This window comes from Rhinopithecus roxellana, chromosome 16 (genome assembly GCF_007565055.1).
Source record: "Rhinopithecus roxellana isolate Shanxi Qingling chromosome 16, ASM756505v1, whole genome shotgun sequence".
NCBI classification, from domain to species: Eukaryota; Metazoa; Chordata; class Mammalia; order Primates; family Cercopithecidae; genus Rhinopithecus; species Rhinopithecus roxellana.
In genome coordinates, this window is record NC_044564.1 from 44,768,136 (window position 1) to 44,784,003 (window position 15,868).

General features: G+C 39.2%; 1 protein-coding gene across 2 annotated transcripts in view; it reads right to left on the reverse strand.

Moving 5' to 3' along the window:
* Nucleotides 1–15,868, reverse strand: part of RORB (RAR related orphan receptor B) — a 195,841-nt gene that overhangs the window by 40,162 nt on the left and 139,811 nt on the right. For both annotated transcript variants that reach the window (XM_010388733.2, XM_030919730.1), the window contains exon 4: nt 9,003–9,404. In XM_010388733.2, coding sequence (XP_010387035.2) covers nt 9,003–9,404 — 402 coding nt within the window. The remainder of the gene's footprint in view (nt 1–9,002; nt 9,405–15,868) is intronic.

Genomic DNA, 15,868 nt, shown 5'->3' on the forward strand with positions numbered 1-15,868 from the left:
GAGAGTACGGTTTACAGGCTTAAAAGCACTTGAAGAGTCTTAGATAGGACAAACCAAAACAGCACAATCCAGAGGCCATGAAAATCTTCCTTTAGTCTCCTCAAAAACTGCACCTCCACACGCTACCAAAGGACAACAAATGGGTCACAGATGATGAAACCTCATTATGAAAATTGCTCAGGGCCATCACTAGGATTGATTTTCACCATTTGAATTTTGTTGACATATGGATTGATTGTTAATTTAAACAGATGCAATCTCTCCCCCACCTCGCCACCCTTTTGGAGGTTTAGTCAATTCATTTCTGACCGTTCGAAGAACTAATTTAGAGGTAATCTTTGGAGGCCATTTTTATATTTTCAAACACCCTAAATTTTAAAAAGTACATTGGTAATTTAAATAATGCACTTAATTGACTAATGCTTTAAAATAGTGGGTTTTTATGGTTCCTTATTGTGTCAAATTGTTCCAGAACAAACCTCGCTGAAAACCACATAGCAGTTCCCCAAGAGGCCTCATAAACATGCCTCAAACATAAACAGCAAATTCAGTCTCCTCAGTAATAAGATTATGTTGTCAAGAGAAAGCCTAAACAAAAAATAAAATAAAACAAACAAAACTTTTTTTTCCAGCTGGGACAATTTCCAGCAGGTTTCCCCACATTTGCAAACATCACAGAAATAAATCCTGTATTGGTTAGCAGAGAGCACCCGTTAAATTGGTTGCATACCATGGTAATCACACCAGAGTATACTAATCTCCATCAACCTTGTGATCAATTGGCATTTCTGTGTTCTATAGCCCATGTGGTATTTTAACCCTTACCAACTCTTCTAAAAATGGGTGCTTGAAAATGTGGCTAATATATTCACCCCCACCAGTGGAAAAGTAATTCAGAGCTCTGAGAGCCAATGTCAAAGCTTGCAATGCCTTAAAAGTATGGCTTCTCTGCAGTATAACATCTTGAAATACAATTCAATGTGGAAACTGTCATTAGGGGCTGATTCTGAGGTCACTTCATAAACAGAAACATTTCCTACTCCTCCAAGTCACAGGCAGAACCTCCTGAAATCTCCTTTCCTTCTGCTTACTGTAGAAGATTTTATGATTACTATGGCTTTTGAAATTGAATGTATAAAATGGAGTTGGCTTTCCAGTAGCTTCTCAGTAACATTTGTTGTTGTTGTTGTTGAAAGAAGATTCTAGAATCTTCTTTCGAGGTTCTGAATTCTAAGACAAAATGTGATCCCAAACTAGTTATCTCCAGGAGAAATACACTGAGGAAGATAAATTTTGCACAATTTCAACTCAAAATAAAAAAGGTGCTTTAGAAGATTAATGTAATCTAGTGAATTGCTAGCACATTGAGAAAACTGTATTAACAGAGGCACAAGCATGTAGTGACTGATATGCACACATGTACTGTAAGTAGATATGTAGGTCCATGAGTACTTGAATTGAGCATAAATGTGTGTGTTGTTTGTGACGTAAATCATATTTATATTTGTTTGGAAACTGGCTGGTTACAAAGTGCTTTGTATACATTCTACCATTTATTGCAGTTGTGGGGAAGCACTGCACATGTTATTAGGTGATTGTAGACCATCACTGCAGGGTTATGAGAGGATATCTAGAAAGATATGCATTCAGGGCCGGGCGCGGTGGCTCAAGCCTGTAATCCCAGCACTTTGGGAGGCCAAGATGGGCGGATCACGAGGTCAGGAGATCGAGACCATCCTGGCTAACACGGTGAAACCCCGTCTCTACTAAAAAAATACAAAAAACTAGCCGGGCGAGGTGGTGGGTGCCTGTAGTCCCAGCTAGTCGGGAGGCTGAGGGAGGAGAATGGCGTAAACCCGGGAGGCGGAGCTTGCAGTGAGCTGAGATTCGGCCACTGCACTCCAGCCTGGTCCACAGAGCGAGACTCCGTCTCAAAAAAAAAAAAAAAGAAAAGAAAAAGAAAGATATGCATTCAAATAACCCTAGGGATTAACTGTAGAGTCCGTGGTTCCAGGTATCCTCTACAAAAATTCCTGGCCATAGACTGGTTAATACTATAGGTGTAACCATGATAGGGGTTCTAGGAATATGACAAACTGGCCCCAAACTGGAAGAATTCCTTTTTGAGATAGAAAGCAGAATTTTGAAATTAAGTAGGCTTTGGGAGATATTCTGGGGTTGACACAGAACATGGTGGTGTTAAAATTTCAGAAGAGTCAAGTAAGCCCCTTTCCAATGATCCAGGTCACCCAGGTAGGTGGGTTCCTTAGTAGTCAAGAACATATCTTCTGCCAGGCGTGGTGGCTCATGGCTGTAATATCAGCACTTTTTAGAGGCTGAGGTGGGTGTATCACCTGAGGTCAGGAGTTCGAGACCAGCCTGGTCAACATGGTGAAACCCTGTGTCTACTAAAAATAAAAAAATTAGCCAGGCCTGTAATCCCAGCTACTCGAGATTCTGAGGCAGGAGAATCGCTTGAACCTGGGAGGTGGAGGTTGCAGTGAGCTGAGATTGCACCACTGTACTCCAGCCTGGGTGATAGGCAGACTCGGCTTAAAAAAAAAAAAAAAAAAAAAAAAAAAAGAACCTATCTTCATTTTATGAACATTTTTGCTTTTTCTTCAAGAGGAGCTTGGAAGTGATCAGGTTGTACTGAACTAGGGAGGATAGGTGTGTTTGCCCGAAAGCTGCATCTGTACAGCAGCTCACTCTTTAGTTGGATTGTACATGAACTTGGAGTGGTTTGGGATTGGCTACAAGCCTTTCCTTGAGTTGCTCCTGGTTGTCTTTGACGTTCATTTTAATCTGATTTCTTTTTTTTTTTGGAGGGTGGATGGAGAGAAGAGGCTGGTGTACAGTTCTGACTTGGCAGTGGGTTGTTAACTGCATGTTTGTCATTTCACTCAGTGAAAGCCCCGAGTATTGTCCTGCTCTCCAGGAGGGAGGTGTGCTGGCTACTGCCATAGACAAGTTATTCAGCATCATTCAGAATTGCTTAGTTGCTTCCCAGTACTCTCCTCTCTTCTACCCTATTCTTGTCTGTGTCCGTGGCTATAACAAGGGGGGAATATTAATGCACATGACCAAAGCTCTCTGGAAGGTGAGAGAACCGTAGTCTTTAAAAGTCATTTGGTCCAATTGTCTTATATTTCAGATGGTGAGACAGAATCTCAGACAGCTGGACTAATTTTGAATACATTCACGTGGCTAGTATGCAGAGTTAGGACCTCTAGTCTCAATGTACTTTCCCTAAATTGCCTGCAAAGGGTGTGTGGTTGGGGTGGGGGTGAGAGAGGGGTTAGATGATAATGAAAGTTCACAAGATGTCTCCTCTCAAGGCAAGGAAGAAAGAGCTAAACACTGAATTTTCCTGTCCCCATATTGTTCAAATAATTTTTCTTGCTAGTTTGGTCTACTTCTATCTGTTTTAATGATGTATTGGACAGTTACTTCTAAATGGAATGCCCACCTGTATTTGATACAGGTTCTATCACAGGACACAGGAAATATATAGCAAGAGTTAAGTTCTATTCTCTGCACCATTTCTTCATGGGTAGTTAGATGTGCATAATAGATTTAAACAGTATAAGATATTTATCCTTAAAAGCATATGCCATTAAAGGTGCTGCTTTAAGACCAAAGCATCTTCTTGGGGTTCTTGATAAGCCACAATTGAAACACCACCACTTTTAATAGAATTCTGCAAAATAAAACACTACTAGTAAAATCTTCTGTATTTTTATGTAGCCTTACTAGAATGAGGTAGTACATTACAGGGACTAGATTGCTTTCAGGCCAATACCTCTTTGTAATCTCCTTTAACTATTAGTACTCAGTTTCTGTAATAGGTGAATTTTTAAAAAAGAGATTTATATTTATTTATGATGCTTAACATTTCAGGTTCTATAAATAGAACACAAAAGCAATATGAAAATAAGTCTATGTTAAAGACTACAAGAAGAGATCAATTAATTCACATTTCATTGTCTTTATCTGGAGAGAAAATTACTGAATAGAAGAGCAAACCAAGGTAATGTTTGTAAAAGGCAATGTATACCCTTAGCATTGTAGCTAATTTGATGGATTTTTTACATATAAAAAAGCATGTTGTTTGGCTGTTTGAATTGTCTTGTTATCTGGGATCTTGTAGATACATTGTCAATCACTTCCAGCTTAAATAAGCTTTCATTAAGAGTATTAGTCCTGCAGAGTTCCCCAACTCATCTGAGCTCGTTAGTGGTGGAGCAAAGACAAGATGTTCTACTTTCCTTTTCTGCATGTTTACGGAGCATCTTTTAGCTAGCTTCCTCTCCTTGCCACCAACCACTGCAAAATTTTATCCCTAAAGATATAACACATCCATCATGCCAGCTTGAAGTAAAATTCCAGCTAAACCCAGTTAATATTGCTGTCTAAATATTAATTTTCAGCTTACTTGTTGCCATTCTTTTATTTCATGGCTTATTTTTCCTACAGTTTTAGAAAAACCCAAGAATGTAACTCCTGAAATGTTTCATGGTTTTCTGTTTGCTTATCCACATTTTATTCCCCTCAAAAGTAGGGGAATAAAACATTCCTGATAAGAGATGTGGCTCAGGTTGATCAATACCTGCCATCTCCCTCACCTCCAGAAGAATGTGGTAGCATCCTGCCCAGAACGTATTCTATAGGATGTGGTGAATTGCCATGACTGTTCATTTTCATGGTATCTCCTAGATGGTGAGGGCAGAAACCTTGTTCTGCTCTTCCTGAGTGTATGGCACATTGTAAAAACAGGTATTTGAAGAAATGCCCGGCAGTCTAGGACAGTGACTTAACATTAACCTTAGAATTCAAGTTTTATCACGTAACTAACTCTGTATCCTAGGAACATCACTCACTGTTTCAGACTCTCAATTTCTTCATCTGTACAATGAAATGGTTTCTTCACTGCACACCTGAAGGAATTGGTGTGAGCCTCAAAATCACTAAAATGCGTGAAAGGATTTTCTACATTTTTCTCCATATATCAAACATTATCATGAGGGGCCTTAACCTAGGAATTTTGTAGTTTCGTTGGTGAACTTTCAGTAAGACAAGTTTGGTTTTCGGGAGAATATTCCTGACTCTGCTAATATTCAAAACTTGACTTTTTGGGATCTGCATGCAGTTGCTTATACAGTTGTGTTATGGTTTTTACATGCGTGTTTTTATCAAACATTTTAAACTCTTGATATCTATTCTATATGGACTGACCTAAAAACTGGTTTTCAAAAGCGATCTGCTTTTAAGATGACCCCATATCAGAAGCATAATGACCTAGTTGCACACATTTCATTATTCTCTTAGAATCCAGAGGAAGCAGATCAGGACTTCCGGTAGCCAACGATGATGTTAAATTTTTTTTTGGTGTGACATAATCTCAAATTCACCCAGTTGGGATGTGGCAAAATCCGATTTTCAGTTTTATATGCATAGGGTTTTTTTCTATGGCAAGTTGCCACCAACCAGATTGGTTTAGATGCCCATTAATCAAATCAAGTCAAAATGACAGCGTGCATACTCTGAAAGCTCCAGTTTGCAGCGCCTAGAAGGAGGTCAGGTAGGCAGCAAACACCAAACCTGTTTTGCTGTGAGAATAGCAGTCAGCTTGGGAGGAGCTGCCATTGGTGGGAGGAAATACAGTATAATGGTTAGAAGAATGAGTTTTGATGTTACTCAGTTATGGGCTCGTATGTGTTCTTTGTTTTTTACAAGTTATATAACTTCTAAGCCTCGATTTTTCCATCAGTAAAATAAATACACAAATACTTACATAACAGGCATAATGGGATTGTTATGAGGATTAAAATAGGACATTGCTCATCACAGTGTAGGTGCTCGATCAAAGGTAATTATATTTGCAATAACCAGTGATATTAAGTAGTAGTCAATTAAAATATCAGTTATATTATTAATAATAATGGTGCTTACACATGATAGGTATTGTACGAAGAACTCATAAATATTAACTCATTTAATCCACACACACAGATAAAGACTGTTACTGCCCTAAGTTGACAACTGAGACTCAGAGAGGTTAAGTGAATTGTTTAAGGGAAAAGGCACAATTGAGTTTTGAACAAAGGCACTTTGACTCCAGAAGCAGAGTTCTTAGCCACCACACTATACCACAGATGCCTTCCTGCCCCGTGATACTGTCAAGGATTTAATATTTTAGTGAAATGAATGTCAATGTTTTGGATGGTGCAGGAAAGACAGGAAAGACACTATTGTGGCTCTTCATAGGTACCTAGATTCAACACTCATAGAATGTGTTTGTGCCCACTAGGTGGCATTGCTGTTTTAACGAAATGTGAACCAAGCCAATATTTAGGCTTAGGGGTCTGCTAAATTTGAGAGCACTGGCAGGACGGTACATTTGGATCCCTAAATGTCTGATGAAAAAATCCTCCAATATTTGAAACATATTTAAAGATATCTAAAGACTAGAGGTTGAAACAATTGAGAAAAATATATGTGAGTTTATTTTGCATGTCAGTGTCTGTGCAGAATATCTGGATAAATTTTGAGATTCTCTAGTCTGGTTCTATCAGTTCACAGGATAGACTCAGGGTCAGAGGGGAAAAATGACTTGTTCAGGGTAACCCAGACCTGATGGTTTGGCTGTAGTTCTCTTTCCATAATATTTCCTGTGGTTGCTAAATCATAAAAAAATTATGATTTATGAATTCTTAGAAGACTCCCCTTTTGAATACAGGGCAGAAGATTGCTCCACTGTTGCGAGTTTTTGTTTTATAAGGATTCAAACATGTCTCCCAAATTAATAGTAGACTCAGGAACTTAGATATTAAGTAGTATAAATGCAAAGGAAGGTGCCTTTTCCCTCTTGAAAAGATCGAATGACTGTTTTAAATGACCATCCCTATTAGTTGACAATGCAGTTTATGAATTGAGACCCATGGAAGGTAGCAGGTTAACAGAGGAGTGGAGGGACTCTGGAATCAGACTGTCTGAGGTGAACCCTGGCTCTGTCATTTAGTAACTATAGGACTCTGGGAAATTATGAGACATCTCTAAGCCTTGGTTTCAGCATCTGTATAACAGAAATATTCTTTTAATTTATCTTTTAAGATGTTCATGAAAAATAAATGTGTGAAGGGCCCATGATATAGGAGAAACAAGGTTAAGGATGACAGTAATAATTGACTATTTTTGTTATTATAGTTGATTTTTTTTTTTTTTTTTTTTTGAGACGGAGTCTCGCTCTGTGGCCCAGGCTGGAGTGCAGTGGCCGGATCTCAGCTCACTGCAAGCTCCGCCTCCCGGGTTGACGCCATTCTCCTGCCTCAGCCTCCCAAGTAGCTGGGACTACAGGCGCCCGCCACCTCACCCAGCTAGTTTTTTGTATTTTTAGTAGAGACGGGGGTTTCACCGTGTTAGCCAGGATGGTCTCGATCTCCTGACCTCGTGATCCGCCCGTCTTGGCCTCCCAAAGTGCTGGGATTACATGCTTGAGCCACCGCGCCCAGCCCCGATTTTTTTTTTGTATGTCTCTCAGCTGTGAAAGTCATTACAGGTGCTTTGTCAACAATGTTACTCACTGTCACCTGCTGAATTGCTAAAAGGGAGAAACAACACTTCAGGTTTATAACTGTGTACCATCGCTTCTTCCTCAACCAGATGGTACAAGTAGCCAAGAATATGGCCATGTATTTCATGATGTGTTCACAGCAGCTTAATTTAAAACACTTGTAGGCTTTAGGCTCCTATTTGCAGGTTAGACAGAGAAGGTGACTGAGCATGCAGCATAAAACAGTAATAGCTAAGAGTTATTTAGCACTTCCTGAGTGCCAAACATTGCTGTGTTTTACATGTATTAACTCGTTTAAGCTTTACAATGTCCCTGTGAGCTACGAACCTGTGCTTTCCCCCTTGTAAAGATGAAGGAACTGGGATTGAGAAACTTGCTCCAGCTTAAATAATAAGCCAAAGAGCCAGGATTTAAACTCAGGTAGCACAATTCTTAATCGCTCTGCTCCGCCACCTCTTTGGGTAACATGTCAAGAGCCTTCGAAGGTTCCTGAGCTGTAACCTGCTTTCTCCAGTACACTAAATATTGCAGTGAAGCCTGGGATCACATCGCCACTGTTTGCTTAGCTCTTCTAGGCTACTGTTAACATGCCACCCTGTTACCCAGGAGAGTAATGTGTTAAATAAACCTACTTCGATATTTTTATGGCAGTTAGTTGATGAGATTAACTGGTTAAACATTTAATAGACTCCTGCGTTTGATGGAGTAAAACAAAGTTGCAGCGGGTCAGAAGAGAGCTTGACTAAGACAGGGCACTCTTGAAGATCGCTCCTTAGGAATCGGAGGAAAGAGGATCAGCTTTCTGATGCAATCATGCCTGTGACTAGCTTATTTGTTACTCTCGTGTTCCGTAACATTCCAGACTACACTCTTTTCATTGCTGTAATTCAGAATCCCATATGGAATTCTTGAATTCAGATTTACAAGAGCCTTGGCGGTCTTCTGGTCTATCGCCCTGACTTCACCAAGAAGGAAGCTGAGATACTGTTTGCTTAAAGTTTGTCCCCATTTATCTTAGAGGAAGAGTTGGGCCCCTGTTCGTTTGGTTATTCCACACTGTTTCTATATCCTTCAGCAATTTCACTTTGAATAGCATCAACTTTGAATACATGCCGAAATTTCCCTGTTTATACCAATAACATTTTTCCTTCAGTGAGAACCCAAATTCAACAGATAGCATCTGTTCTTTACAGATAGCATCTTTCTATTTATAATTTCTTCTTTCTTCCTTTGCTTGAAATAAACTTTTATGGGGTGGGGAAAAATGACATTTATTAGAATATATTTTAAAATAAATTTGTTTTCTCAGTAGAAGCTGTGAATCCAAGTAATTCAATTTAAATCTAAGAAAATGACCATATTAAATAGGACCAAGGTAAATTCAAAGCAGAATCTCAGAAAAAGCCACTGGGAGGAGACTTCCACTTACCGATTTCAGTCATGGTTATCCCTGGTGCTAACTGCCCATTGTTGAAAGAGCTATAGGTAAACAAGTTGGGTACCGATGTGAGGTCGTAGATAGGTTCTTGCTTTATCTGTTTGATTCCAGTCATGTCAAGTCCTGACTGATCAGGGGACGGTTGACCGGAATCGACATTGTAATAACCCTCAGACTTGGGCAGGTCAATGACGTGCCCGTTGGCATAAGTGCCGCTGGTCTCGTTGTTCAGGTTGCTCAGGCCGTTGCTAATGCTGCTGCTGTACACCCTGGCAAGGGCTTCTGCCTCCCCACTCTGCTGCTGCCGCTGTTCTTGCAGCCGCTGCTGGTGCTTCTGCACCTCAGCATAGAGGCTGTCCCTTTGCTTCTTGGACATCCTCCCAAACTTCACAGCTGGGTTGGAGAGAAAAGCAGAAAACAGCACTTGTGGTTATCATTCGTGTTAACCACCTCAGGTACAATGGGTCATGGGATGGTTGTGCCTTCAACATCAGATGCACACATGTCTAGCACCATCACTTAAGAACCCATTCATTTCCACTCCACATCTGGGGAAAGGTTGTATTCAGAGGGTTCCTGTCTTGGTTTACGCCCACAGTGAGAAATAAATCTAAGCCAGGAAGAAATAGAAAAACTTATTACGTATTTCTCATTGCCATGAAGTTAGAAAGCATGTTTTCCTCTTTTTTTTCTTACCTGTGAAAAAAAAATCACAAAAAACCAAAATACCGAAGACCAAAAAAACCAAATACCAAATTAGCAATAGAACCCACTATTAAAATGTTAACCAACTAACTTTTATTCATTAGGATTACTAGGTCGCTAGATTGGACCCTAGTATTTCACTTTCAAATCTATTTTCTGTTTTCTTTCTTAAATTTCTTTTTACTTTTTACAATAATTTTCTTTAAGAGACAGGGTCTTGCTCTGTTGTCCAGGCTGGAGTGCAATGGCATGATCATAGCTCACTGAAACCTCAGGCTCCTGGGCTCAAGCAATCCTCCTGCCTCAGCCTCCTGAGTAGCTAGGACTACAGGTGCATGCCACCAGGTCCAGCTATTTTTTTTTTTTAATTTTTGTAGAGATGGGGCCTTACTACATTGCCCAGGCTGATTTTGAACTCCTGGCCTCAAGCAAGCCTCCTATTTCGGCCTCCCAAAGTGCTGGGATTACAGATGTGAGCCACTGCACCCGGTCAGGTCGATTTTCTAAATAGTGTGTTGGGTAAGACCAAAGGCATGGGGCTGGGTGATAAACATAATTTTAAGTGACGGCATCATTTGCCTTCAGTTGGCTTTTGGGATAAAATGATAAGAATCTTTGGAAAATAGCAATTTAGGGCATCCGATGCCCAGCAAGTGATCAAAACAGTAACTATCTTTTCTTCACTTGCTTACCACTCCCAAGTTTTATTTTTCCTATCTCTTCTGGCAATATTCTCAGGCAGTCTGAGGAAAAAGAAGGAAGAAGTGCTGCAAGTAGTCACAGAGTAATATCAAGGTGCTTTCATTTCAATGTGTTGTTTCTTCGGATACTTAACCTCCTGAACTGTTGTGAATATTGACATTTCTCCTCACAGATTGTCAACTGCCTTTTTAGGATGTGAACATCCTGAGTCACAGGACTACCTTCTCTGAATTATCTAGCATTGTTCAGCTCATGTTAATAGTGGGGGCTATGGCAAACTTGGAGGCTCCTGTCTGAGTTTCTGTTTTCTGTTCTTTTGTGGTGGTATGCCCACCACCTCTTGGTATTAGGAGCTCAGAGAATGGAGAAAGATGGAAATGGAGTTTAGAAAAAGGCTCAGTTCCTGGATTCAATCAGGAGGGTTGATGCTCTTCTGAGAATATCTAAATGGTGAAGTGCTTAAGAACTATCTAGCACAAAGGGAACACAGAAGAGAGTCCCACAGTCTGAAAGACCTGCCATTCACCCTTCTCCTCCAATATTCTTCCAAAATTCATTTTCTTTTTCCATTGGGTACAGAGCTACCATATTTATCTGAGCATAGGCTGATCAGAGTGGAGACTGTACTTCCCCATCCCCCTCACTGGCAGGTGTGTAGGTGATTAAGTTCTGATTCACGGGAAGTAAATGGAAGTGTCGCATTCACTTGTGGGTATTGGGGCATGTTTTCCTCCTTCTTGCCTGCTGGATTGTGGATGTGAGGGCTGGGCTTGAAGAAGCCAAACTCTTTCTGTATCTTCTTAATCCTTCTTAAAAACCTACATTCTGGGGCCAGGCGCTGTGGCTCACACTCCTAATCCCAGCACTTTGGGAGGCCAAGGCGGGCAGATCACGTGGTCAGGAGATCAAGCTCATCCTGGCTAACATGGTGAAACCCCGTCTCTACTAAAAATACACACACACACACACACAATTAGCCAGGTGTGGTGGTATGTGCTTGTAGTCCCGGCTACTGGGGAGGCTGAGGCAGAAGAATCCTTTGAACCCGGCAGGCGGAAGTTGCAGTGAGCCGAAAGAAGTTGCAGTGAGCCGAGACTGAGCCACTGCACTCCAGCCTGGGCGACAGAGGGAGACTCCATCTCAGAACACAAAACACAACACAACACAACACAACAAACAAAAAACAAACAAAAAACCGTACATTCTGGCTTTCTGATGCTGCCTAAGTAGGAAAACGAAGTGAAAATTATCTAGTAATTTTTTCTGTGTGAAGACAAACAATCTGACTCATTCAGACTAAACTCCCCTTTCCATCTTAGTGGTTGGTTTTATATGGTCTTGAATTATTTAGATCATTGTATTTAACTTTGTTTGTAGAGACACTACCTTTATTAGATTCTGATTCTCAGAGACAAATTTATTTGCTTACTAATTGAGGTGACATTTCCGGTTTGTCTATGTACCGAATTCTACAGTAACTTGTGGGGCAAGCTTCCTCTGTATCTTTATATTACATCTTTCTAAGCAATTTATTACATATTATTCTCTAGGGGAAAAACACCTTTTGTATAGGAAAAAATAAACAACTATAAATATCGATTCGGAAAGAACTTCCCCTTCTCCCCCAGGAAAGGAGAGCTCTGTATTTGCTGCCCCTCTGCCCTTTGTGTTTGGGTAGGTTCAGAATAGCTCTTTGTTGTAGAGTTGTGGAAGTGAATACAAGGTTTGTATCCATTGCTATAGATCAGGATTTTTTGTTTTAGCTAGGGTAGATCTACTTTCTGATTTATTTTAGTATAGTAATTTTGCATTTTATTGGTTTGAAATTTATAGGAATTAAAGACAGAATAAGAAACTCTTCTAACATAAATACAGAAACGTGTGTTTTTTTTTTTAAACTCTTTTCCCATTAATCCTTGCTTTAGATTTCTGTTTACTCTATATTTAGGTGAAATATACTTTGTGGAGGACTGATTGCATTAATGACCCTGATTCCTCTTATCTATTTCTTTCCATGCCCTTCCACATGTCAGTTTGCAGTGCTCTTTCATTCTTTGCAGGCATCCTGCCCAGGGTCATGTGACCTACTGTGGACCAATGGAATATTGACAAATGTGATACAGCAGAGACTTGAAAAAGGCTTGTGTGATTGTGGACCTCACCATGACAAGGACATGCCTGAGCTATCTTGCTGGAGGATAAACTTGCTGGGGGATATGTGAAGCAGAGCCAAATCTCCTTGGTCATACCAGGCAATGCCATCTACAATCAGCAGAGCCATAGAACTGACCTGCTGCTGATGTACGCAGAAATCTGCTGTTAACTACAGACATCATAATCACAAGCTAACAATGTCAAAAGAGTATGTTGTGAAGACTTCTGCCACAGTTAACATCTAAAAACTCAACAAAGAAAAGCTCTGCATTTTTTACAAAATTGACTTATCAGGTCACTGAGCAACTGAAATATTTTCAAAGAAGCAACTTAAAACTACTACATTTTAGAGTTATTTCAGGTGTAATCCTAAATCAAAGACTTCACTGACAATGACTCTAATACTATTCTATGATTAATTTTCCATTTATTTCAGAAACATTGATGAGTCAGTGTTTCAGTTTTATGCCCCTTCTTACAATAAGAGTGGTGACAAATTTGGGAAAAAATTACAGTACATGGCCAAAATAAACCCACTGACTTTCTTAACATAATTCATGTTCACTATTTGTAAATACATTTGTTGAATGCATAGAACTATTTTAACAAAGGCCATGTTAATATTTCAAATATTAGCATTCTTCTTATCACTACATATTAATCAGACTGCCATATATTTTAACTGTTTGCCCCTCTCAAACTTGAATTATTCTGTTAATGACATTCACTTGACTGTAAAGACAGCCTCTTGTTAAACTGCTACCTCTTAAAGAAACCAGCACAATTTTGTATACATTGCAAGTGCTTTATAAATATTCAACGATGATGGTATTTGCTTATGATATGCTCTTAACCCTCCTTTTGATCCCATAATAGCAAAGAACAATTTTATGTGAAAGTATAGGAAATCATTTTATATTTATTTGAATTGTGGTATTCTAAACGGAATGGAAGTTTTTGATATTTGAAAAATAAAGTCATAGCTCCTTCAAAGATTTCTATTTTCATAACACATGAACATGTGTTTTTGGTTTCAAGAGAGCCCAACTGACTATCATCTATGACTTCCTATAAATTTCTAAAATTATTTTATCTACTACCTTTGGTTGTAAAGTTCTCTATATTTACATTTTGCTGCTTACCAGTGAAACTGGTCTTAATTTAACTCTTTTCAGCTTCAGAGATGTGCCTCTTCTGCCACCCTTTTTTTTAGTGCTGTAGGCTTTGTATTAGAAGTCTGATTCAATCTAACTAAGCCTATTCATTATTTTAAAATCCCTCTCTTCTCCTTCCTCTTTTTCTCCAACAGAACTCCCTGTGATGTTGAAATGTTCTCTGTGCTTTCCAATATGGTAGCTGCAAGCTGCATGCTCCTAATGAACACTTGAAATATAGCTAGTGTGACTGAAGAACTGAATTTTAAATTTTATTTAATTTAAATTCATTTACATTTAAATTATTTATATAGTGACATGTGGATTGGGCAATGCAGTTCTGGATAGAAGAAGCTTAATCTGTGAAACCTGTCCTTTTAGGGCAATTTCTGTCTTTTTGTAGAGACATGCCACTCGGGAGGACATATTCTAGTGAGTATCAATTTGTAGTAGCACAATTGGAAACAGTTATCCTGAAGATTCCTTTGTAAAGGGTGTAGGAAAAAGAAAAAAAATAAAATGATAGAGAAGATTTAGTGGGCTTATGCATGCTACCAGTTCACACACAGACACACACACCCATGCACACGTGCCTTTACCTTTTTATACACATAAAGACACAAGTATGTGTATTCCAAGTGGATTTGATTTTTGATTCTTTGCTTAAGCTAAATTTGAACAAATTCATTATTGATAAATTTGATGACTACTGATATATTTTCGATAGCTAATATACCAATATAGCAGTGAAATTTCAGGAGAGAATGAAAATCCAGTGTTTTCAACAGTTATTTTAAGCTGTCTCCTAGTGGCCACAGTAAACAGCCAGGTATGGTGAAATAAACATTCTTGGAGCCTAATCGACAGAGAGCAAATGCATATAGCAAAATGAAGATGCCACTTTATCTCTGAGGGAAGCAGGGGGCTGTAGAAAGCAGTAGGGTATGAGGGCATCTCACTTTGGCTATTGGTAATTTCTAAAGCACTTTAAAAATGCTTGCTGAATCAGAAGAAGGTAGGGATTCTTCTGATTCAGAAATAACCTTGCCTTTCATTCTTGACTCCTTACTAGACATAGGTAATCAACCATAATTTCAGGGCTTTTGAATCATTCAATACTACATACTAGGCAATACTTATCAATAGGAGAGAAAACCTATTCGGCTTCCCTGGTATTAGCATAATTTACTTGGCATGAGGCACCCGTTCTAATCAAGGTTCAGACCAAACTTTCTCTGCGTGTTATAGTGAAGAGGCAGCTTTTTCTCTTATAGAGAATCATTTGTTTTCTCTTCTGCTTGAGCCCTTTCTTCTCCAGATTCCCCACCCCACCCACACCCCTGACCATTTCTCCTCATGATAAATTTCACATAAGATGTGCTTAGGAGGCATTTTTGAAGATGTCCCAGACAGCCTCAGGATTGTCTCTGGACCTAAAGCTGAAATGAATCATTATTCTTAATCCTCAGTGTCCTTAGACACTACATTGCTTTTATTTGCATAGAGGTTTATGTGCTGCAATGAATTCCTTCCTCATTGAGAATAAATTGTGGCTCTGTCAAATGACCCTCCCATCCTCCTGACACATTTCTTTTATGTTATGGGATTCAGACCATCTAGATTTTGTGGGCCGATGTCACTAAATCTGCTGAATCTGCCTTGGGTCATATATTCATCTCTTGCCCATAATTCTGTTCACCAGCACAGACACAGACTTGCCCTTCCAGAAAGATACTTCCTTTTAGTGTAGGAAGAAGTAACAAAAACAAATACCCTATGGCTTATCTCTTTGCAAAATTATTAATGGGGCTTTTTGGACACTGTGAATTAATGTGTTACCTACTACCATATGGTAGAAATGAAGTGCAAAATCATCAACTCAGATCCCCATATAATTATACCAAGTAAGTATCCGAAACTACTCAATCCTCTCTCTTAATTTGTTTGCCTTGATTATACAGAAGTATCCATTGCTATAAATTTATCTTAGGAGTAAATACATGTGGTTAGTGAGTCAAGTAAAACAAATAAAACAAAAAAGTCAGTTAATAGAAAAATTTTGGAAACCTCATCTCTGTAGCTTTAGAAGCTACCTATAAACTGAAGGGTTTCAGGTCAGATTCTTTGTGTTTTTTTTTTTTG